The sequence below is a fragment of the Haliaeetus albicilla genome, chromosome 27 (assembly GCF_947461875.1).
Source record: "Haliaeetus albicilla chromosome 27, bHalAlb1.1, whole genome shotgun sequence".
In the NCBI taxonomy this organism is placed as follows: Eukaryota; Metazoa; Chordata; class Aves; order Accipitriformes; family Accipitridae; genus Haliaeetus; species Haliaeetus albicilla.
The window spans coordinates 17,012,531-17,037,615 of NC_091509.1; the positions used below are offsets into that span (position 1 = coordinate 17,012,531).

Sequence of the window (25,085 nt, forward strand, 5' to 3'; positions counted from 1 at the left end):
TTAACAGCACCCCAACTCTTGCAAATCCATTACAAGTTACTAACAAGAAAAAGGAACATTTGGTTTCTAGGAGACTGAAGTGTTGGGCACTCATTTGCTGTTTTAAATATAATCTTGGTGAATTTACTGTTAGCTACCCAAACAGATTAACTTCTTTGTTAAACAATTCCATACAGCAAATCACACAGTTAAGCTTCAAAATGGAAAACTTTTTCAAAATATCAGCCAAGTCCTTACCTTGAAGTCAAATGTGTAATTTGTATAAGGCATTAGACCATTCTCATAGGCACTCTTCAACTTGAAACCATGTGTAATTCTTCCATTTGTTGTTCCATTTTTTCCATTACAGCTGAAGTTAGTAAGACTTTCATTGTATCTCAGTTCCTTAAAATCCTTGTGGTTTGTTTCCACTCCACCAGTGCTCAAGTACTCAACAACACCTATTAGGAGAGACGCATGCACACAAGAAGGTATCAACAAGCATTCAGCAAATAAGAGTGCGTGGGTACTTCCAGTCATACATGCAACTTTATGCTTTATATAAGCAAAACCTTAACATATATACAATACAATCAGCAGTAGTTCTTCTAAAATATTGCAAGACAATGTATATATATGTCAAGAGCAAATGTCACCTAGAACAAAGAGACATACTTCGATTAGAAAAACCAAGAAGGTTAATAAGGAACAGACTGGGGGTGGGGGAAGATGAAAAAATGAAGAAAGTGGAAGTAAAATGTTACAGAGGCTACATAGTCAGCTTCTTCCTCTCCTCGTCTCTATGCTCAAGTCCTGGCTTTCAACGTTCTTCAGCTAAAATGTTGCAAAAAAGCCGGTTTTGTAACACTACTTCAAATAAAGATAACTTTAAAGAGGCCGCAAAGCCAAATTGACAAGATTTGTGTCTTGGAAACCTAAGACCATGCCTCAATTTCAGAATAGCTGTGTTAAGGTTCTGGAAGGTAAAAGAGGCAATTAGTTGTTCTGAAGACACAATCAGACACATGAACTGGCTATTGCAATAGCCACTAGGGATACGTGCCTTGCTGAGATCAAGAAGAATCAGATTTCCAGTACTGCTGAGCAGTAACTGCTCCTATCAACCCTAACAGATGTTAAGAGTTGCCAAGCAGAAGCCAGAAGGACAGGGGACCAGGAATGAAGATTATTATATTGAACAACTAGCAGTAAGAAGGAAGGATGGCTCTTGAGTTCAGCACTTCAGCTGGGTGCCTGAGAAAGCCAAGGCGGCAATCACTGAATCTGTTCTTTTCTTGCACTTTAAAAAGTCGCCACCAAGTAAAAAGAAAAAGTTGTATGTTAGTAAAGAGCTCTGAAGAATCCCTTTATGGTAGGAGATGTATTGTATTTTAGAAGTCCTAAAACATTTGAGCTAAAGAAAATTATTGTATGGTGGCAACTTTAAAGAGAAGAACCCATCTTCTCACACTTAAAACTAAGAAAACCCCATTATCAGCAACATACTCATGTTTCCAGTTATTTTTGGACGATATTTTCTTCATTTCCATTCCTGTATTGTAAGATAACAATGAAAATGCTTCTGAAAGACCAGACATAGCTATACTACTGCATAGGCAATAAGGTCACTCACAAAAGAAACAGCTCTATCTTTTCTTTCTTCCTTCTATTTTCTTAGCACCTTCAGAGCTTATGATACCAAACAATGTATTCTCTAAGTTGAAAACTCCTTTAAAAAAGTGAGACCTTAAAATTTAAATTGTTATACACTTGAAACAGTCTTTAAAAAAAACCACCAAAAAAGAAATAGAACTCTTACCAGAGTCTGGTAGAGAATTGAGATCTGCACACAGTACAAGTGGAATGGTTCCAAGTTCTCCCGAAACACCAGGTTTGAGACTACGAGAAGCTTTATCAATAATGTTCTTTACCTCGGACAGGAACATCATAGTCTGAACCAGCTTCACATCAGAATAATCTGGGTCCCAATGCATATGTGCATTAGCTACAAGAACTAGCTGTTTTTCCATCCCAAGATGTGGCTTTCCAGCTAAAATTTAAATTCAATTATTTACCTTACATGGTCAGCAACAGAAAACATTATTATTGAATTTTAAATAAATGTTTGAGGAGAGGAAAAAATAAAATAAAATACCAGTATAACTTGAAGAGAGTTAATACCATTCAATTTAAGAGGGTCATACAACTCCTCTTACAACTACTAAGTGTTTTAGTTGACATAAAGCACTAGGAATAATTGTGTTTCACATTCAAGACCATTAACAGACAGACTATCCTGTTACAGGTAATGCCTATGTATCTAAGAATACTGTGAATTAACATAAATAACAGATAATCCTAATTACAGGCAAATCGTGTTGTTCTAACAAATTACAACAGTTTTCCTCAGGTTGTGATAGTAAACAGGCACTGCTCGTATCTTATTAGGCAATGAGCTCTGAATTTTAAGTTATCCACATAATAAGCTACTTCTCTTGCTAGAAGTGCTTCTTAAAAGGCTTGTTTGTTAGAATCTGAATCAATAAAATTTCATTTGGATAAATACAACCCAGGTTGAGTAGGTACCCACTGCAATACTTATAAACCCAATTTACATTTCCTAAATTAAGAATGACAGGGCAGAACAAACAGGTTGTGTAAGCATGACAGTGAAGAAAATAACAAGCTAAGATGATGCAGACACATGACCCAGAAACACACAACCAACACCAACTGATTCTTTGATACCTGTATATAACTGCAAGGGGAAAAAAAAAAAAAAAAAAAAAAAAAATCACTCAAACTCAAGTCTTTCTATTTTTTAAGCAAAAAGGTATAAGTGGGGAAAAAAAAAAACCTTAATCATTTAAGCCATATGACTTTTTCCCCAAATCCTCTTTGGAAATAAATTTGTCAGAGCATACAATGTGCAAAGTTATATTTGTCTGTAGAATAGTTTCTCTGGTTTACTGTAACAAAAGGCAATTTCTTCATCTACAAAACAGAATCTATTAAAAAAATAAACTAAATGGGACTTACATGACATTTCTATCAATTCCTTTCGCAGTTCTAACAATACAGCAACTCCAATGTTATCTTTTGTCATCACCCTGTTCAGCATAGCTTCTGAACCTTCTGAGTTTGCCATAGCTAGTTGATTGAACTCAACAGTATGTTTTTGAACCAAAGTAAATCTGAAAGAGAAACATCATATATTTTTTTTCAGCAGCCAGACACAAAAGGAAACGTTATAGACAATTCTCCTTTTAATTAAAGCTCAAACACATTTATGATGTGAAAATCTCAGCCAATCACATAATTTCATAAAATCCTAAACTGAAATCAAAGGATACAGTTTTCCTAGCAATTTTTGTATATTTTATACTACCTTAGTTTCAATTAAAAGATTAGAGAGAGAGAGAATGCTTGAGAAACTATAGAAAAGGAATGCTTGTTTCTAATTCTGCACCAGTTTCTAGTTCAAAGATGGAGGTTTAATAGAGAGGGACTAAATAATTTTTCTAAGCCAAAAGGTATCAAACCTGGCACCTACATTTACTTGTGGACACAAAGGAATGGAAACAGGAGGAGGAAGGGAATTTATCGCCCTTATATCCAAACAGTTGTACAAGTACAATGTGACACAATGAGTAAGTGCTGCAGCTCTTAAATAATGGCTTTTTTCAGAAGCAAGCAGTGATATTGTGCCTTGTCTTTTGCTTTATCAGAAGGCTAATGTATCAAAAAGTCAATGTCATCTGAGGTCTTATTTCTGCAATTTTGGGGATTATCAATTCCTTTACTCAAAAAAGAAAAAAGCTAGAAAAGACACTTACTTCATTTTTTCATTATTAACACCTAATGGTTGGTACACACCCGCTCAACAACTGAAGTATAATTTAGTGAACTCCTAACCTTCATTGCTCTAACAGAATGAAATTTCATCTTAAATAAAACTTCAAGGTAAAATTTTCTATTGCTAGTTACACACAGAATGATTTCTCTCTTACAGACCACTCTTTCTAGCAATAGGAATCCTCTATAAGAAACACTGAATGGCTACAAAAAGGGCGACTAATGCCAAATTGTTGGAGCTATAGACTGACCTGAGAAATTATGTGAAAGAGAGCAAGGCACAATAGAAGGCTCTGCAAAACACATCACTTACTTTTCTGTTTTGAAAAATATTGCACAACCATCAACATGTTTTCTTTCCTGTTCTGACATTGTCCTAGCTCTAGACTTTGGACTGAAGAATCCATTGTAGCCACGTTCTTTCAATTCTACCAGGAAAAAACTGTAGTACTGTTCCGTTTCAACCTCCTATAAAGTTGTAAGACAGCACAGCATGAATGTACTATTACCAAAATACAGAAGACTGATATTATTTAGACTCTTCAGAAGTGTAAATCACTTTCAAATTAGATTTATGGGGAAAAAAATTCTAAGAATTAAGTACATCAGAGAATGCAAATTTGAGAGCAATATCCCTATTTTAAGAAAATATAAATGAATTTCTGTAATCCCCAGAGTTATGATTATCTCAAGCCTTTTATTTGAAAATGTGTCAATTATAGCCCCACATACACAGGCAGGCACAAAGACACCCCCACGTACATGGCTTTGATCAGCAGCTGCTGGTTCACATTCCAACTGTGTGGGCTGAAAAGCATTCTTTTGATGTCAAGCAACAAATAACGTTCTAAACACCACTTCTTTTTTCTTTTGTTTTCAGAAGGTTTTGAAAACAGACCGTTTACTGTAAATACACTTAATGTGTAGAAACCAGCACATGGGAATAGAAGAGGAAAAGAAATAATGGTATATCTTTTACCTGAAGACTTATGATGTCAGCATTGCAGCTCAGGATTTCCTGCATAATGGCTTTTTTTCTGTATTCCCAGTTCAATGCCCAAGATGGACAATAGCCATACAGCTGCCGGGTAGCATATTTATCACAAAGTACGTTGTAACACATGACAGAGAACAAGGCTGCAGAACAATAATTTTACTTACACACTGATACATTTAACAACAACAACAACAAAATACATATACACAATTATGTTCTTCACTTTTGTCTTCTGCAAATTTATCAATTCATGCTTCATTTCCTTCAACCAAAACACAGCACATGTATCTGTACTAAAATAAAATTTGTTAGTCCTTCTAGGAAGATAAATTACAAGTTTGGACTTATGGCAGCTGTCTTCTACCATTAAATTTGAAAACAAAACCCAACCCCCCCCTTTATATGGTTAATGCAGTAAATAGCAGACAAACATACTTTATGCTACATAGTACTCTACTGCGAAAAGCCTAAAACAAGGAAAGTGTATTTGAACACTTACATTTGCTAGCTATACAAAGGTCTGCATACTCTTCTAATAGATTATTTAAAGTCTACCTTAATTACTACCACCACGAACTGTAACAGAACCACAGGCAGGGTAAGGATCCCTTCACACAATGAAAAAGTATAGACAAAATAAAACCCCAAATGTTTCCACCTCAAAAAGCTTACAATTCAGGCATAAAGACAAGAAACACCAACTCTCTGTATTAATTTGGAACAGGAGTGATAATGAGACAGTTTGGGGCTACTTGACAGGTAATCCAGCAGCATGCATTTGGGGTTTTGTTTTGTTGGGGTTTTTTTGTTTGTTTTTAAAAAGCACTAAGGAACTTGCAGTACAATGAGATACTTGGAAGGTTATTGGGAGCTCCTCTCAAACGTGGAGTACAACTCAGGAAAAAGAAACAAGACAACTGTTTGAAGATTTAGCAAATTGAGGCAACAATCTTGGCCTGATTGGGGGATCAAAGCCCAGCATTTTGAAAACAAATAGGTGACAGCAAAAGACAAGCTGCATTAACATCATGATCTCTGAAGCAACTGCCTTAATGAAATCAATAGGGGAAAGTAATGTACATCAGTCCTGAAAGAGAGGACACTGCAATAATTGAGAAATACACTAAGATTTTTGGTGTGCAGGTAAATAGAAAAGGCTATATTTTAGACAATTCATGCAGAAAAATTAGTAAACAATTAAACATGACCTGAAACCCAACAGCAAGACAAGTGCTGAGTCAAAGATGCTACATTGGTTACTTAAAAGAAAATTCTACATTTTTGGGAAATTATGCTCATGTTCTTCCATTTTCTTATTCTTCAATAAATGTTCAATTAAGCCCGTTATAATTCAACTACTTAACTAATTGTGGACAGCAGTTTCAATTCCTGCGAGGAGGATGTTAATTAAAAAGAAATTACTTTATAGTAAGAGAAGGGTAAATCTAAACCAGGTCTTCCAATTGAGGTAGAACTACTTGAGCTGGCTGGTCAGCACTGCACAGATGATTGGTTAATATAAGCATCAAAAATTTTTCAACAGATAGTAAAGATTCACAGCTTTTACAACGGGGCGGGGGGGAAAGTGTTACAGTACCTGTTGGTCTTGTACGGTCTGGTTCTTGCAACATAATCCAAGATCTTGGAGGTGGTTGTTCCGTTGAAACTATGGGAACATTTTAAAGTAGAGATACAACAAATGATAATCACATTTATTTTACACAGCAGAAATAAATGTTTTAAGAATGATCACTTACTTCTTTTTGCAGTACCTGCCAAATTATCAAGCAAGTAGTTCAGTAGCCTTCGCGTCCCGTCTGGTTCCTGATAAAGGTTCAGAATATCCTGTGTAAGTGGATTTCCTGCAAACAGATTTACAGAAATATCGAATAAAATACACAGAACCATTACGAACTTACGTATCAGTGTTTAAAGCTGGCATCTCTGAGAAAAGATACTGCATCTACTATGAACTACTTAGTGGTTTCAGATCTCAGGTCTTCAATCCCACAAAACACTAGACGTGTGAATAGCTCTCATGAAGTTAACCACATTCTCTCCCGTGTCTGCCTTCTAACAGACAGCCCAAGGGTGGTCATTGGATCTAACAGTATTGAAGAACTGGTGTGGTACAACATGCAGGCAGAGCTGATGAGGCCACACACAGGAGCCATCTCTGCTCACTTTGCCATCTCTGCTCACTTTGCTCGACGTGAGTGAAACATCCACTATCAGTTTATTTGCCAGCCATATCTTGAGTAGAGAGTCTACCATTTGCCAAACGTGTAAGAAGACTATAGAAGTTTTCACGGACAATGCACGTTGCAATTATCCAGTTTTAAGGAGGAGAAAAACAGACCTTTGAGATTTAACAGTGTTAAGAGGTATTGTATCACTCAGTGCTCCTGGTTTTATGATACAAGTTCCCCTGAGGTCAGCAGTTTTGTAGCTAGAATCCATACAGTTCAGAGAAAAAAAAACATTGGAGAGAGATTTAAATTGCTGCTTGCATAAACAGCACAGTACCCTACAGCAGTACAAAGCAAGTTCCCTTTTTGGTTGGAGTTGAATACCTACAGTTAACTGCAGACTACTACTTAGTTAAAGCAGTACTGTATTCAACTCCTGTGCAGTCAACAGCAAGCTTCCGCTCACTCTGCAGAAAGAGAAGCAAACCTCTTTATATGAGGAGTGCTTTGCCAAACTTGTTCTTTTTCCTTTTTTAAATAATCCCTCAATAACAATATTTATAAAGGCGGAGTAAGTAGCTACATCTGGGATTGCTATTCAGTAATGTTTTATGAACTAGCAGTCTACAGCCATTATATCTCAGAAGTGATATCATTAAACAAGCACGGATACCAAGAAAAAGTAGCAATACCTTTCAGACCCAAAGTCTGTAACTGGAACAGTTTTCCCAGCTCAAAAGGTAAAACTCGTAACAGGTTGTTATTTAAATGTAGTTCCCTGTAGACAGAGCAAGAATCACATAGGGCTGAAAACAGACCAACGTTTGTCTTCAGCAGTATAGTACAAGAAGTTTAACGAACAGACAAACAATATACTAGCAAACCACAATATTGAAAAACTCAAAGACTAAACAGCAATAGTTAGGGAAATCCTGCTGTACTGAAACACACACATACAGACAAAATACACATTACGTTGAAGTACAGAGGAACGTAGCTGTTTGATGAGTTCATCTTAAAAAGTCAGAAGTTTTGTAAACATTACCAATAATTACTTTAATAACTACAAGTGATGAAGCAGCAACAGCTCTGACAAACGACACCATGAAATAGTTCAGCTATGATTAAAGGTGAAATAAAGGGAAATGATATCCCAGAAAACAAATAAGCAAAAAATCCAGGATCATGGCAGTATGATTAGACCTATGACATTACCATGTAATAGTAATTTACAATAGTAATTTTCTGTTGGTTTTGGTTTTGTTGGGTTTTTTTGTGTTTGGTTGGGTTTTTTTTCATAATTTCAGTGTTAAGACAAAATATGTGCTTTTTAACTTACAAAACCAATATGCAGACAGGAACAGAATTCATGTCCTGAATTCCGATATCCTAACAAACTGGGCAGAGAAAATGGACTTGTCAGGAGCTTTTCACTTAAATGCAGTCCCACCTAAGCAGTGAAGACTTTCCTCACCATACTCAATATAAAGTTGCTACTTTAAAGTGTTTACAACTTGGAGCCTGGAGACTTGAAAAGTATTTTGGGGCAACATAAAAGGGAAAAAAAAAATTTAATATAAAACCCCACAGACAAAAGCACATATTTTAGAGAGAAACTGAGAAGCCCACTGTGTCTGTCATTGTAGGGTTTCTAAGTATGAAGGAAGCACATGACAGGTAGAAAAGAGGATGGGGGTGTTAAAAAAAAAAAAATCAACATCTCCACTAATTCTCAGCACTTCCATAGACATCTGAGATTTAAATTGCTACTATTTTTAAGGATGATATTCTATATGACATTATAAAGCTACTAGTTTATTCTTTTGGAAGCTACTTTTTCCTCTAAGAGTTTTTCAAAGCACTGCTGAAGTCTAAAAAAACGTTATGTAGAATTACAAAAAAAAAATATACTAAATTCTTCTAGAAGAAAAACACCAAGCTGGAAGAATGGCACAGTAGTAGGTATCATTACACTTTCTCTCTTGGATGAAAGAATTATTTTCTCTAATGATCCTTGACTCCGTGGAACCTGCCCCTCTATACAGCAAAGGGGATCACAGCAAATCCCACTAGTTCTTTCAAGCGTATCAAGAGTATCTGTTTTACAGCTGAGCTTTCCAAGATAACATGTTAGAGTGTTTATTTTTTCTCTTCTTTCCACAAAGATCAGAAATCTTACTGCTTTGATACCTCTTTCTTCAAGTACCTGCAGTAAAAAGGGAGATGCAAGGAGCCTTCGGTGAGCTTTGCTGTACAGACCAAACCCAGAGCTCCAGACGTGGGAGCTGGAAGACCTGTTATCAGTTCTCAAGTGGGAGAGCACAAATGATTTCTCTGGCTCAGGATATCAGCAATGCCCAGTGTTGAATCACTGTTTGTTTGAACAACTTCCCAGAAGCTGCTGAGCAGTATCACACAGGATGCACTTATGGGTTTTTCTTCACTTTCACCCCAGTGAAAAGAAATCATGGATCAGCTGCAATTACTGAGGACAGAGAGAGTGCAGTGGATTAACGCACTAGCTTTTCACATCTAGAGATCTGGATTCAAGTGTTATCAGGAGAGACTTGGGACTTGGAAGAGCTGAAGCTTCATAGAATCAGCCAGAATAAACTGGGAAAAGTGTTGGGAAGAAGGCATAAGGTCTTTTGACACTACTGATGACTATACACTGCTAAGCTAACTCCACGCCATGAGTATTACATTTACAACAATATTTTAAAAGGAAAAAGACTGATAAAAATAAAAGGTTGCTAATGAAGTACAAAGATGAATTTGAGAATATTCCAGTAAATTTAAGGTTGCTACCTCAAAATACCCAAGGAGTGAATAAAGGAGGGAAGAAACCTGTTAATAGTAACTGCTTTTAATTAAAATAGTAATGCAAAGCTTTCTTGAGAACAGACTACTTCACAGCTGAAAACAACTATACAACACACTGCAAAACAGAACTGCCAATTATGCTCTAAAAAGCAAGGTCCCTTTGCTCAGCCTCCAAGGTTGAGACTTTAACTCCTTTGGAATTTGAGTTTTTAGTACCAATTTGATCAGCTAGTTGAATCCTCCCCAACAGAGAGGAATTTTCTAAAGTAGAAGAAAATGCAATGACTGATACTTCTATGTGCAGACTTGCTTTGCTTCCAGTTTCATTAGAACTGTGCTGGCAGTCCATTTCTCTATTGTCTTCTTCTTTACTTCTAATAACATTCTAGTTACTTCTAGACTCAGTTTTTTCTGGATTTGAGAAAGCTGTCCATAAATGTCTTCAAAATTAAAAGCAATGAAGGCAATTACCAGTAACTGTCCAATAAACCTAAGATAAGGCTCTTCCTTTGGGTCAAGGACAAAAGAATGTTGCCTGTAAATATCTACTCTTATATAAGTAATTTATACATTTACATAAAAGTGTTTTTACAAAGTGAAATGCTGCAGCCTTAATTATAATCTAAATAGGCATCACTATTCATGCTTCACTTCCATAAGGCGGTATCATTCCAGGTAAACTTTGCTCATCTTGGCACTGTAAAATTAAGGGGAAAAAACCCATGCGTTCAGAACATTTTTTTTCCCTCCTCCCAGTTTGCACAGGAATGCAGTTACATGATAGCAAAGGTGGGAAGGAGATGATATTAGACAAGTTGCAGTTGTTATAAAATAAACAGAATAAGAACTATTGTTAAGAATAATTACTAAAGATGAGTAAAGAGAAAAAAACCTGTAGTTAGCATGATTATGAATGTTTAATCTGACCTTTTTCCTACCTTACTATGAGTTCAAAGCAATTTTTTTTGTGCATCAGTATTTCTTAGAGAAAAACGCCACATAAAGATTTGTAAAAGAGTCTGGAAAGAGATGCATAAGAGAGGAAACCTGACTTGGATAAAATGGGTGACTGCCATCAAACTAAGCACTTCTGAAGCTCACTCCATACTGTCATACATCGGAACAGGAGATCACAGAAAAGCCAGCATTGCTACAGCTGCACAGACCATACCAAGTATTCAGGGAGACAGATTAAAAGAAGTGAGGAAGGGGGGAATTTATTCATGCTTTTCATTTACTAGAATGTAAAAATTACACTGAAATTTAAACTGTTGCTACAAAGATAATCAGAGAACAATTTTAACTCCTGTTAAAATTTACATACCTGAGTGACACCATGTTTCCGAGCTCTGCTGGTAAACTGCGAATTTTATTAGAGGACAGGTCCAGATATACCAGATTGTGAAGCTTGGCAATGTCTGAAGGAATACGGGATAAGGAATTGTCACTGAGATGCAAAGCTGTCAAATGGGTCAGAGTCCACAATGACGAACTTAAGCTTCTCACTTTCCCTGTAGAAGGAAGGTACAAAAGAAAATAGAACATTTAAAATATATAGGTTTAGCAATAATCACACATTTTCTAAGTACGTATGGGGCGGGGAGTGGAGGGGCTTGAGGGGGAGTTTTGTTTGGGTTGCGTTTTTCATCATTATTATTATTTCATTCAATGAAAATTCCATTAATCACCGATTCCATAGACCAAAAAAATTCAGCAATACGTAAGAGAATATAAGGCGTTGCCAGGGATGCTTAGATTGTTTTTTTCCAATCCATACTTAAGGTTTAAACATCTGTCTTTCTCAAGTTCCATACAAAACAAGACTTATTTACAAACTGACCATGAATTCAATAATTAACAGAGGTGTAAGGAACAGATTTTTTCAATAATAGTTTATGTTTGAGATGAAAAATGCTTCTTCAGTTTGCCCCTTATTCCTGCACAACATCTTTCAAACCAAAAATCTTTACTCTATGGCATTAATCCAGCCAAGAACAGATAGAAGCACTATATTTAGGGTGACTAAGATGCTTAGTTGAGAACATGGATTTCCATCTGGCATTCAACTAAAAGCTGCATAAACTATTGCCAGATATTTTAAAAAACGGTATGATTTTTGTATAAACTGAGGGGTGGAAACATGGATTTGTGTGACAGAATCAAGGTTTTTACACTGCTACATGCAAGGAATGTGAGATATCATCAGAAGGTCTCAAAACATTTCTTCTCTCCAAGATTTTTTTTTTCCCCCAGGAGTGGATTCGTTTTCATTTACGGAAGTCATCTTGCTGTACCAAAAGCATTAGAAGGAGTACCAACGCCAGTTTGTCCAAGGCAAAAACAGTTACTCGCAACAGCCTTTAAAATCCCCACCATGACTCACCAATATTAAGAACGGTCTGGTTAATATTATACCAACATACATGCTTTATAATTCATTTCCTTAAATGATTTTCTTCAAAGTAAAAGAAGGCATATTTAGTGCCTGGGGAAAGCTACACTGATACACTGGGACTCAGCCCATGGTAACAAAAGGTTTAATATAGGTATCATTTCCAGTGAGCTATAAGAAAGTGAGTGGCATTAAAAAGCCTGCAGTGAAAAAGCTCAGTGATTTAAATGAGAGCAGTTAAAACATTTGTGGCTTTCTGTATTAGATGACCAAGTATTTTGCAAGGAAATGGCAGTGTGAACATTAATAAAACAAAAACATTGTCACATTTTATTTTGCAAGGCAAATGCATACAGTTCTTAAAGGATTCATGCTACTGCAGTGCTCATTGAGAAATCTTTTGAAAGGTTTTAAATACAAATCAGTTGTTCTTTGCATTGTTTAAATTGAATTAACACCTCTTCCCCCTCACCAATGCAAACAGGTGACTGTGATCAGAGAAACCCTTGTAGCTGAAAGGATTTCCAATCAACATCACTGATCCATCCTCTTCACTACCTGCACCTCTCTTGGCTAGCATCAGTCTATAGCAAAATTACCAGGCATGAAAGGAAAGAGCCATCACTTAATGCATTTCCTATGCAGAGGCAGTAGATGTCCCAGTGGATATCCAAGCCTAATGCTGATTCCTGAAGCGGCAATTAACTAGGTTTCTGCACCTGTAACCTTCAAGTAAAGAGTGCTATTCACATGTTAAGGCACATGGCACTCGAAGCAAGACACAGATTCAATGATCTGCCTGAAAAGACTCTTCACAATTCAAAGAACTCTGTTTGTATTTGTCCTTCCATCAATTTCTCTACTAGACAGTCATTTAGAAATAACACATGGCAATTTTTGCAGTCTCTTAAAGAACCTGCATATTTAAGCAAAATTTCAGCCTAAATTTACATCACAAAATAATTTTTAAATTCTTAAAATATTTGCTTGAATTTCCTTGTAAACACACTTTATGTAGCAAAATTGGAATTTACTCTACAAATCAAGAGAGACTGGTGTCCCACACAAGTTGGAATTCATGTTTATGAGTTCCGAGTGTTATCTTATTTTCAAGACAAGACTCAAAAGTCAAACAGCAGCTCAAAGCTAGCACAGTTCTTGGAGGTTTCTTTAATCTTTTTTTTTCCCTTTTTTTTGTTAAATGTCAGGAACAGAGCAAAGATTTACAACTGCTTTTAAAATGAAAACTACGTCTATGTTATCAACCCCAACTTCACCCACTTCTCTTTGACAAGTTAGATCTTAAATCCATGCTCTCACCTACCCCCATCTTCTTAAAACACAAAGAGCTCACATCCATATCCTCATCTTCCCAACTCTCCTACACATTAGGATTCCCCACCTGCCTCAACTTACCTACAGCTCCCTACGTTATCCCAACCCAACCTCTTCCCTCAACACACCCAGAGCCTGGCAGCTGCTACGTTGGTGTGCTGGCTCACTTCAGGGTAGGTAACTCCACTCCAGACTTCTTGTCCAAGCCCGTATGTACTACATAGGATACTCTTAACTTGCAATGAGTTCATAACTCAGGACTGTTCCTCAGTCTCTTACCACTTATTTCCAACTCTGCCCAGTGTGATTTCTTTCCGTTGGCTGCTTCCTCTGAGGACATAATTGTGTACATCCTCCGTGGATCAGGTGGATCGTACTTTTCCTTGGGCATTCCTGTTGAGACAAAAAGACAAATAATTAAGATACTACATAATGAGACTTCTTTAAAAGGTAATTTCCATTTCAGTTAAATTTTATATTGGACATTCACTCCAAATACTTTTCAAAACTTCAGATAAAGATAACCCATGCCCATTTACAAACTTCACTGAGTGGGAAAGACTGCTATAAAACAGAAGAACACAGATTCCTGATGCTCCTAGAATGGCAGACAACAGCCTAAACCCCCACGCAATTATTTAACAAAATCTGTAAAGCAACATAAACATTGTGTCCTGCCACCTTTCATGGGTATATCACTGTGTCCTTCAAAATCAATCCATCCTACTGCAGGCTCTTGGTTCTTCAACAATGAAACTTCAAGAGGTGATGATCACCACCACCAGATTCTCCCTCATACAAACTATGCAGAAAACATTTGCTAATAACCTCGACTATCTATCAGTTCCAGGTTTACTGCAATTCTCAACTTTTCACACAATTCAGCATCCAAGAAAAGAATTAAGGTTTCAAAAAGATCCTCAATTCTTTAAGTCTGCAAAGTGATAGCTTTTGATTCAACCCTTATCTTACTCTTGTCAACCTGAAAATATTCTACCTGAGGTAGACCTTTCTGTCACTTTCTTCAGCCAGGTGTTTAACACTGAAATTTAACTCCATTTCTCTCACTCTCTTTCACATGATTCCTGGTAACTTTACAAAAAACATTTTTTAATTTCTGATCTCTTTTTACCACACCAAACCATGGACCGTGAGAGAAGTAGCAAAAATATGTCTCTAAAAAAAACCTCCTCCTTCCAGCTTTCCTGTACATTAACATACTCGCACAGTTTCACTGCAAAGATGGGGAGGGGAAAGGCATTCCTGGCTCCATAATAAAACCCTGTACCATACTCCTCCCTGCACCATGAGCTAGCTCTCCTCTGTCCCAGGAGAAATACAGCTGGGTTTTAGGCAGTTTAAGAGGAAAACCAGCTTACATAGATGTTAACTAACTAACTAAATAAATATAAATATTATATTAATTTACAAATTAGTTCCGTGTTTCCAAGTTTCATAGGACTTCCAATATAAATCGTGTTTATCAGAAGTAAGAGTCATGCCTTTGCGTTACCCTACATATATCTAAGAGCTTTTATGGCAAAGATTTCACCATCTTAAGCTGCCACATGCAAATACATACAGAAAGGCACAAGCAACAAGCTATAAAATTATTTATATGACATAGAGAAATTAAACAATACTGGCTCAAATCACATTTACAAACACATTACAAGCAATATTATGCAATTATTAAGCAAAATACATTACAGAAATATTATAGTACCACCCAAAACCACTCAATAAAGAAGCAGCTATACTGGTCAAAATCATGAGCACACCTACCTACCAGATCTTTTAAGGCTTTCTAATTTTTTCATATCCCTGGACAAAGTGAATATATCAGAAAAGTGTTGTATAGAGAATAAACAAGGAGTAACTGTTAGTAAATTGAGACTATCAACCTTGTTATCTGTTTATTGAATTTACTGGAAAATGTTTACTCCGCATGTTAAAAAAACCAACATAACACCCCACACCCAAAACCTTTCTGTTAATTATGCATCTTAATTAAAATAAAGCTTTTAAGCACCACATGCTTACTTTAATACAACAGCTCTTTTACTAATTCACACTCCTTCCCTTTCCCACCCCCACTACTGGTCAAAAACAGATGTCTGCAGTGAAAAGAAATTCCCCTTTAAAAAGTGAATTGTGGGTAAAAGGATGAGATTATAAATAGCAGCTGGGTGGAGCTTCTTAAAGAATGAAGACACTTGAGTACCCAGGGTACTAGAATCACCAAGTGTAACACTTTCTTCTTCAAACTAAGCTAATTAAAGGAGATAAGACTGGATTATAACCACTGGAAAGGTAAAAGCGTAACTTCTCCCTGCAATAACTATGCAACTAATGCAATAACATATGGCAAAGTAATGTATTGAGCATCTCTTCTGAAATTGCTATATGTAATTATATATAACTGACAAAGACCAATACCACATAGGAATGCTCCAGTTTGACAGGAAACATTTACCTTCCTCGGTCATTTGATGCTTTCTCTTCCTGCAGCTCCCCGAATTAATAAATATGTTCCAATTTTTCAAGAAGTGAATCGGGTATACTAGAGACAGAAATCTCATTCAGTACAGAAACATGAACGTTCCCCAGAGCACACTCAATCACATGCACTAATTAACAGCCTTGCTGGTACCAGCAGCATCTCGCTCCTCGCTACCAGAAGAGGATGACATACTTTTCCAGTGGGTTTTGTTAATGTGCACTAAAACAATTAGAGATTTAAGAATTTGAGGTTTTAACACTGGATCCTGGTGACCCCATGCTCCCGGCCCATCCATGGCACTTACTCTCCCTCTCATTAAAGTTCCTGCTCTTGATGGTTTTCCTTTCTTACTGCTGCATTTCACAGTGGACAATTCCCTGCTGTTCAGGATTACCAGGAGCAAAAAAAGCAGCAAATGCTCAAGAGCCTCCTGGCTGAAGGAGCTGCTGATGACCGACAGCATCACTGGCATCAGCCACACCAGAACACCAAGGATACTGTCACACCAAGTGTTAGCGCATCTTCATCCATCACGTAGAGCTCGAGATTTCTCAGGATCTGACAGCAAGGCTACATTTGGGTCATATTTCACAGGACATAAAACACAAGCGCAATACCTTGAATTGCATTTCAAAACTTCACAGCACGGAGTAGTTCAAGAAAATCAGTCTCTTTTACAAATCACTGTCTCTCCTCCTTTCTCCACCTCCCCAAATCCAAATTTAGAGCCTGCTGAGCTGCTGCAGTTAAACGTAAAAGCTGAGGTAAACATCAGATTAAGTGGTACAGTTTTGTCAGACTAAAGCAATTTTTAGTAAGACCCATAAAATGCTGTCAAGCAACCTTGGAGCCATTGATAACTGCAGCTTTAAACTATCATGACGATCATTTTCAAAAGAGCTTACACCACCTGCAATTTTCAGTTGCACCAACACAGATGGTGGGAAGCACCGCTGAAGATCAGGCTGTTATCACGTAGAGCAAGTTAGTTCATAAAGGAGAAAATCTTCATGAACGAAGATATGACAGGGATGCCCAGAACACACCCCAGACTACACAAATTTAATGAGGAGGACATTTAAATATGTTTGAATGCAAATTAAATTGTTTACTATCTTGTACCATGTTATTAAAGCTGTTATTTAATTAGTTGTAAAAACAGAAGGGCTTGAGAGCTCAAGAGGAGCGTGGCTGCCCATTCCCACCCTGGGTCACTCAGTCCCAACACAGAATTAACACCCCTTACCCCAAAGAAACTGAGCTAAACAAGGCCAATGAGGTCAACAGTGCAAAGGGTCTGACGTAGGGAATCGGGTCTCGAGCCTTCAGCGCAGACACGGTTTTAAGCCCTTGTTTGCCCAGAGGGTACCGAGAGAAAGGCGGTAGGACAGGGCAAGGGAGAGCAGGGGCAAAGACCCTTCAGGGAAAGGTGCAGGGCAAGGATGTTGAGGATCAGGAAGAGAAGAGGAAAAAATCTGAAGGTTGTAAAGTCAAGGGAGGGCAACCTGTTAGAAGAAGAGCTGACAAAGCTGGCTAACACAGCAGGTGGATGATGGAGCACTGGCTCCGGCTTCCCTGGGGAACAGACCATTAGAGACAAAGCCAAACGTTCACAGGTTGAGGTGCACCTGCACTGATTGCCAGCTGTCTCTCCAGATTAAAGCAATGAGTGCACTAAGGTGATGAACAGCCAGGCTAGGTCTTGTTTCGGAGAACTGTTCTGGACAAGATGGGGTGTGATTACCAGCAGCCATGCAAGCTGGTGTGCTGCACTGGGGACCAGCCGCAGCACCAGTGCCGTTCAGGGTACGGTGTCAGGAGGAGCTGGTGGCCTCGAAAAGAAGGAGATGCCTGAAAGCCAAGCCGGTTTAGCTACACTGCTAGCTGTAGAAGAATGAAAAGAGTTCAGACCATTGCCTGACAAGGCTTTTGAAATGGTAAGTCTCCTAGGCTATAGGTGTGTGTAAGGTGGAAGCTGGACTATGAGGTAGTTAATGCTCTAGGTGACTATATAAACTACTAATAAATAATGCCTCTAAAATGGAGAAAAGGTAGTCTGGGGAAACTGCTTTGAGTGACAGGGCAGGGAAGATGGTGACTTTTTTCCTGTCCTTCCCTTCTGCCATTTTTATAAAATTGAAGATGATGGGGAGAAGGATTTAATCAAAATAGGTAGGTGAGCAGGGGGTTTTTTTGAGAGTAAGTAGTAAGTTGTTTTTGGAAAAAAAACCCAACAAAACCATACACCCCACACAATGGAAAATACTACAGCAGCTCTTCATTTCTTGAAATGCTTTCTCTAATACCTCAGATAAACTAACTCCATCTCAAATCTGTACTGTACTGTATCTTACTGTAAGCGTAGATATCAAGTTTGCCCCAAAACTTTCCTAGAAACATCAGCTTCTTCCATATCAAAATTTAAATTAGGCAAAGAAAACGTGAATTCTAAAACTTTGTAGAAAACAAGGAACAAGTGAGAGCAGCATGGGTTAGTGTTCAGACAAAACTTTATCTGATCTAATCAACTATTCTGAAATAACTATTTCAATACTTACTAAGCAGCATCTACAAATCCCATTTACAAATATGTGAGTACCTTTAGAAATACCTCAAGATCCGCTATGCTGAAGCATTGCAACTCTGCTTCTGAAACATCTTGACACATGCTGATGACTTCTTTTGACTTCCCCCACCCTGCTCCTTACTTGATATTACTTATCACTAAAACTGACGTAAATCAGAAAATAGCCAGGAGGGGGAAGTAAACAAAGTAGCACTACACCTGACCAACTGCAGAATTACTCCAACTTCTTGCTACTTTAATTAAAAAACAGTGAATAAACTATACAAATCTAGATCTAATAAAGTTAGAAGTAACAAGATAACTGAAGTATATTTTCCACTTACTGATACAGTACAGTATTATTTACCAAATAAATTACTTTTGCACTGCTGAAAAGTAGGACAGAAAGCACTCTATAGTACTTCCTATTAATTATAAACCATTAAGCTGCTCAAAGATTTCGTAAGAAAATGATAGCACTTATGACAGGCTCGGGTTTTTTTTGTTTTTTTTTTTTTTCTTTCTTTCGCCAAAGCCTAATACTGGAAACTCATCCCAGACCATTCATTTGTAACCTTGTGCCTTTAACCTCCTTTCCATGCAATCCAAAGTTGCATTTAAAAATGGGTTCCAGTGACTTTCCCCACAAATGTAAGTGTTTCTTAAATTGACTGATATGTCTTGAATTCAAAGTTAATTTAGGATCCTCCTGACCCCCCCACACCAGCCACTTGCACTGTGGTTTTACAACACATGAAGCAGAACTAAGCTGGTCCTGCTGCAGTTCCTTCCTCCCCAGGACTGTGTATTTCCACTTCACTCTTGCATCAGCACTGACTTCTGTCTGATAACAAAAGGAGCTGGTGAAAAGAATTAAACCTGCAAAAGCTAAAAGGGAAAAAGAAAAAAAAAAAATTGAGGGAGCCTAGCTTCCAGTATTATTATTCCTGTATAGCAGTAATGTATGTGTGGATTTGCAGCACAACTGTTTAAGGGACTGAAATCAGGACAACATAATTGTCCTTCTGGCCACACCTACCCCAAATCTCTTCTTGCACAGCAGGAAGCAAAAATCTTGCTTCCAACTACCCTCATCCATGTATTAGTTAAACAGTAACACTGAACAAAGTCTGAAATCCTAACTGAAGTCAAAGTACACTGCTTTTTAGGTGACTTAAAGCTGTAGCAGTTCTAGCAATGTATAGGCTGATCAGAAATGCTAGCCTGTATTTAAATGGTTAATCTCTGCTGTTGAGCTTTATTAGAATGAACAGAAATGACTGCCTTAAACTCCAAACAGTGACCCTCTTCAAAGGGAGAAGAAGTACATCTAAAAGATAACTACTGTACTTTGGAAAAAATTCTTTCATAGTATTGTATTTCAGTTTTTACCATAAAACTTAAGATTTGGTCATTCCCACTCAAAGACCCACTACCCATTCTTTAAATGAGTGCTTTTCTAAAATGAATCAAGCTTACTGGTTTCACCTTCCTGGCAATGGTGGCACTTTACTCAGCAAGTGACAAATTTCTGTGGGAACTTAATTCCATTTCAGCATAAAGTCCAGGCAAATGAAGCAACAACCCTGCAAAAACAGACACTGTCCCTGGCTGGGATGACAAGGTGCGACATCTGTCATCTCCTCACAGAAAAGCAAAAGAAGCTTGAACAGCCTTATGATAAAGGTCAGTCCCTACAGAATGTACACACTTGTATTGATGAGTTGAGTCAATGACTGTATTTATCCTCCATCTATACCAAGCATGGGCAACAAACTAGATAGTGATCTTAATAGTGAAAAATGATGGAAAAAATATTCAAAGGCAAGATACCCCAATGAGGAAAGGAAGCAAGCAAGTACCCAGCACATCCCAGCTAAACCTCAAGTTTCATGTGAAGTAAATTTAATGTACTTCCACTAAACTCTTATTTAAAATTATTTGGGACCACCCTGCCCCCCCAGACACATAAAACTTAAACTAGAGAATTAAATGGGTTTTTATGTATGCCTGATACTGTTCCTACAAAGCCTTTTAAATTTCATGTCAATCCTATTTCTATCTGTGTCTTGTTCAGAATACACTAAATTGAAACTTTGTTTTTTAATAAAATAAATCTTAACATACACCTACAGTTCTGAATTTCCCAACTACTAGCAGGTATACACCATATAATGGAAGAATACTCGCATTCTTCTATGAAATATAGCTTCTGGTTCTATTTTGCTACAATGCACAACTGTGCAAGTAGATAAACCAAAGTTCAGAAATGCAGGTGTAAGCCACCACCTAAAAGAAAAAAAATATTAAATAAAGCTTCCTCAGATTAGAAGAATCCATACTAAAGCACATTAGAACTAAAATTACAATTATTTTGATGCTGAATAAACAGAAATTTTACGACTTGCCTATCTATTGAAACACAATGTTACATTTAACTTTGTAGGAGTGAACAAGGTTGCTCTATTGAAATATGCACAACTAAAACATCAGTGTTGCAAGAAAACACAGATTTATTTTTTTTTTCCCTACTAGTATGTTACTTCTAGATAAATATCAAGTCCGTTGTGTAAACACCTATTATTTGTTGACTACTGCAAACATTCTTGGCATTTTATTTAGAAAAGGCTGTTCAAGGCTTTTTGGTTTTGTTGGTTTTTTTTACAGTAAGTATATAGTATTGTAAAAATAAGACTAGGAAAAATCCAATTGGGAAATTAGCTAAAGGGTAACACCTGAATTTTTCAGAATACATGCTGTGAATTAAAAATCTCCTTTTACCTAATGTGGGGAGGGATGGTATGTAACAGCTGTGTGCACAGGCAGAACTGGAGCAGCACAAGAATGACTCCTGAAACACTCCTCGCCCCCAAGAGACTCAACTATAATGTGTGGGAAAGTGTCAAGATCCCTTTAACCCAATTTATGGCTTAATGTTGGAATAATCTAAATTAAAAAAATAAAAATGCTGTTGAGTCAACACATAGTCAATTGATTCATTCCAAGTGCTTTTTCACTTGGTACGATCATATTTTAGTGGCTGTTAGCATATTAAGATTTAATGGCTTCATCAGGGAAGTAATGCTTCTTCATCATATTTTGAGGACTTCTAAAACTAGAATTTTACATGACTGCCAATACAAAACCACAAGTTACCCTTCCTCTTTTTCAGACTTAGATAATGCAGTAGGATGTGAACATGCATTGCAACTATGTAATAATAAATGCAAGATTCTGATTAAGTCAATACACGTTAGTTCATGTGAGTATATCTAAAATATAACTAATCAGATGAGTTATTTGATTTTGCATATATAAGTTCTACTACAGAAAACTCAGAAGTTGACAAATGCTTTAATAGTCTTTCAAAAAATCTATAAAGCTGTAAAAGTTCTGCAAAACCCTTAATCTAGCTGAAGCTGACTAAAATGAGACATAACCCTCCTGAAACTTAAGAAAAGCAAAGCATCCAGGTTTGGATCAACCAGGTCATAAATGTCAGAGGATATATTTGCTGTTTTCAAATCAGGAAGACTTGATTAGACTATAGAGTTATATAGCACTGACTAGATCAGGCTTTCAATTTTGTTAAGTCCAAAAATCAGTCAATTCATATTTTTAAGACGACTGTATCATTAAGTTTTGACCTGCAGGTATTTCAAATTTAATTAAGGTTTCTTTGTCCTTCTTCACTACTTGTTTATAGAAATGCAAACTGGCTGGTTATAAGGTGTGTGGCAGGGGTAGGGAGGTTGCCATTCTCCAAACCTCTACTTCTCCTCCTGCCCAACCTGCCACCCCTCCACTCCACTTGCAATCACAATTTCCTATCAGATGAGCAACCTGCAGCCCGGTATTTTAGTGGTGTACATGTAACCCCCTAAACCTTGGAAGGCGTGAAAAAACTTATTTACCATAGTTTCACTAGTGCAAAGAAGCAATTTTCACTTCCATGTTCAGTTGCTATGAAGACCAGTTTGGGTTTGAAAGATAACTCTAAAATGGTCAGAAAATAAAAGGCAGAATTCAGCACAGAAGTCCTTGACTGCTCCATCTTCTAGACAGACCTGCAAGATAGATCTATTTTATCTGACTCATGATAAAGAACTCAAATTCCCACCCCTTACCCTGCACGACATCTAATGAGCAGAAATACTATATCCAAATGTTCTCAGTGTAGCATAGACATAGCACAGATGATTAGAATAGTTCTTAATTATCCGCAATTGTATGTAATTATGCCTATAGTGAAAGGCTGCTGTATACAAAACAAACATTAACACAAAACCACATTGCAAAGCAAAGGCTGACCTTTAACTGGTATCCCTAGAAACACTTTGGCTAGCTACCGAGTACTATACACATTCAGATTTTTGCATGTTCTATTTTAGTGTATTCTGAAATACCAATACATTAAAAGATCAGTCAGGTTCACTAATTACTTTAAAAATTTACTTGCATTACATAATTATATACTGTACGAGTAAGATAGAACCTAAAAGATCAACTTTAACAAGAAGAGTTCTGTTGTAAAACATTTAGCTTCAAGTTTTAAAAATGCAGACAGGCAGTAAGACCAAGGCTTAAAAGCTTCACCTACAAACGTCTTCAGAAAGCTAACGACGATGGTCTTACACTCCAAAACGTTAATACATTACCAACTCTCACTCCACCGGTTGTGTCCAGACAATCATATTTAACAATTTAGTTATGATTCTTTGTGATACATGGAACATTAATTCTTGTTGAGAGTAACTTCTGCACAATTTCTTATCTTGATCCAACTCAGTAAGCTATTCTAAATATTGGCATGTACACCACAACATTCCTTACCACATTTTCCTTTATGCGTCTGCAGAACACTTACCACATTTCTGTTGTTTTGTGGGTGAAAACATGAAGTCACTGCACAAAACATTATTCTCTTTCTTAGCCTTGCAACAGAACTTAGGAGTAAGAGATAACCTAGCTATTTTAAATGAAGTTTGGACACGAGCTCATTTTCAGCATTCCTGCTATAGATCTGAACGAGTGCTTGACAAGAGATGCCAGTATCTAAATCCAAAAATCTCTGCCTTCCTAAAAAAACAATTTCTAGATATTTAAATGCTTGTTAATATTAGAGTTGCTAACCTAACTGAAGTTCAGGATATTATAGAACTTGTTCACACAGTTCGTGCTCTACCCATCTAGCCACATCCTGATAGAAGCAACCAGACTATTCATAGATTGTTTTTACTTCAAATTAAACCAACAAGCCTGAGAATGTTGTTCCACAACCATGCTCTTGTGCAGCAAAGCCAACCAGAGATTTCTTTCCTGTCCCCATGTTCTACTTCATCACCTCCCTCCGTTGTGTTGATGCAGCTGTTTGTGAGACAATGCTGAAAACCAACGATACCCAGCTAAGAAAGTGGGGTTTATTGTTGGTGGCTTTAAAAACAAACAAACAAACAAACAAAATCACCACTTGAGCCACGTCACTGGTTGGTTTTCAACATTACTCCAGCGACAATTGTACTGATGTAGATTATGGGAAGTTAATGAGCAACCAAAGTAGCAGCTTTCCAAGTTCTGCCACTGGAGAAAAGTCCTGACATACTACACCAGAAGAAACCACGGGGTGATCCCACTGCTCCCTGCCCAGAAAGCATCTATGCCATGACTGACAATTACTGTACAAGCAGTCCTCAGATCTCCAGAGGTGGATCTGTCATGATGTTCCTCAGCAAAGCAAGGATTCCTTTCTAGTTTTAATTATTCTTCACACAGATAACTTGTTCCTAAAAACTCTTGTTCTGAAAGCACTCTACTTACAGATGAATTGTGATTAAGGCAGCACTTAAACTCCTCTATCTCAATCCACAGGACCTTTGCTTTGCCAGGCAAAGCTCTTCTGTTGGGTGGACAACTGTTAAAACGTCTTTGAAAGAGTATTAAGAAGTGTTAATGCTCAGAGTTTGGCACAAAACATCTTAATACTTTTTATTACTTAGCCATTACAATGTTGTCTCCTTGTTCTGACAGGTGATACATATCAGATGGTGCACGCTCCTAGCTGTGTTTTGGTTTAGTTTTAAGCCTTCCTGTCTTTGTAGGTGTCAGTTCAATGTGGTTTGAAATGATCTGTCTCTGAAGTGAAGCTAGCGCTTAAAGTTGTTGTTTTTTTTTTCCCTGATCCCTGACTCTGCAAACTGATCTATGCAGAGAAATACTTCTGTGGAGCACCATTTAAGTCAGATCAACTTGCAGGATCCACACCTCACTCATCAATATACTCCAAAATAGCTCGGGCAGTAAAGCTGTAGAGATTATCTGTAATATGCAGTATACTAAATTATGGTATATTCATGGTCTCCTACCTATGGCAAGATGCTGTACCCTAATGACATGAGCTATCACTCACATTGCTTCAGCATGTTCTAGAAATGCCCAGTCTTCAGGCT

At 37.3% G+C, this 25,085-nt stretch overlaps 1 protein-coding gene across 3 annotated transcripts in view; it reads right to left on the bottom strand.

Moving 5' to 3' along the window:
- The window catches only part of CNOT6 (CCR4-NOT transcription complex subunit 6), a 33,815-nt gene that overhangs the window by 4,549 nt on the left and 4,181 nt on the right, over positions 1 to 25,085 (bottom strand). For 2 of the 3 annotated variants that reach the window (XM_069772879.1, XM_069772880.1), the window contains 10 exons: positions 13,850 to 13,963; positions 11,168 to 11,354; positions 7,713 to 7,798; positions 6,589 to 6,693; positions 6,429 to 6,497; positions 4,814 to 4,971; positions 4,148 to 4,302; positions 3,019 to 3,173; positions 1,799 to 2,029; positions 238 to 440 (listed from right to left, as the gene is read on the bottom strand). In XM_069772879.1, the coding sequence (XP_069628980.1) occupies positions 238 to 440; positions 1,799 to 2,029; positions 3,019 to 3,173; positions 4,148 to 4,302; positions 4,814 to 4,971; positions 6,429 to 6,497; positions 6,589 to 6,693; positions 7,713 to 7,798; positions 11,168 to 11,354; positions 13,850 to 13,961 (1,461 nt within the window). In that variant the 5' untranslated portion in view covers positions 13,962 to 13,963. The remainder of the gene's footprint in view (positions 1 to 237; positions 441 to 1,798; positions 2,030 to 3,018; positions 3,174 to 4,147; positions 4,303 to 4,813; positions 4,972 to 6,428; positions 6,498 to 6,588; positions 6,694 to 7,712; positions 7,799 to 11,167; positions 11,355 to 13,849; positions 13,964 to 25,085) is intronic. The other variant, XM_069772881.1, reaches the window with a different exon arrangement.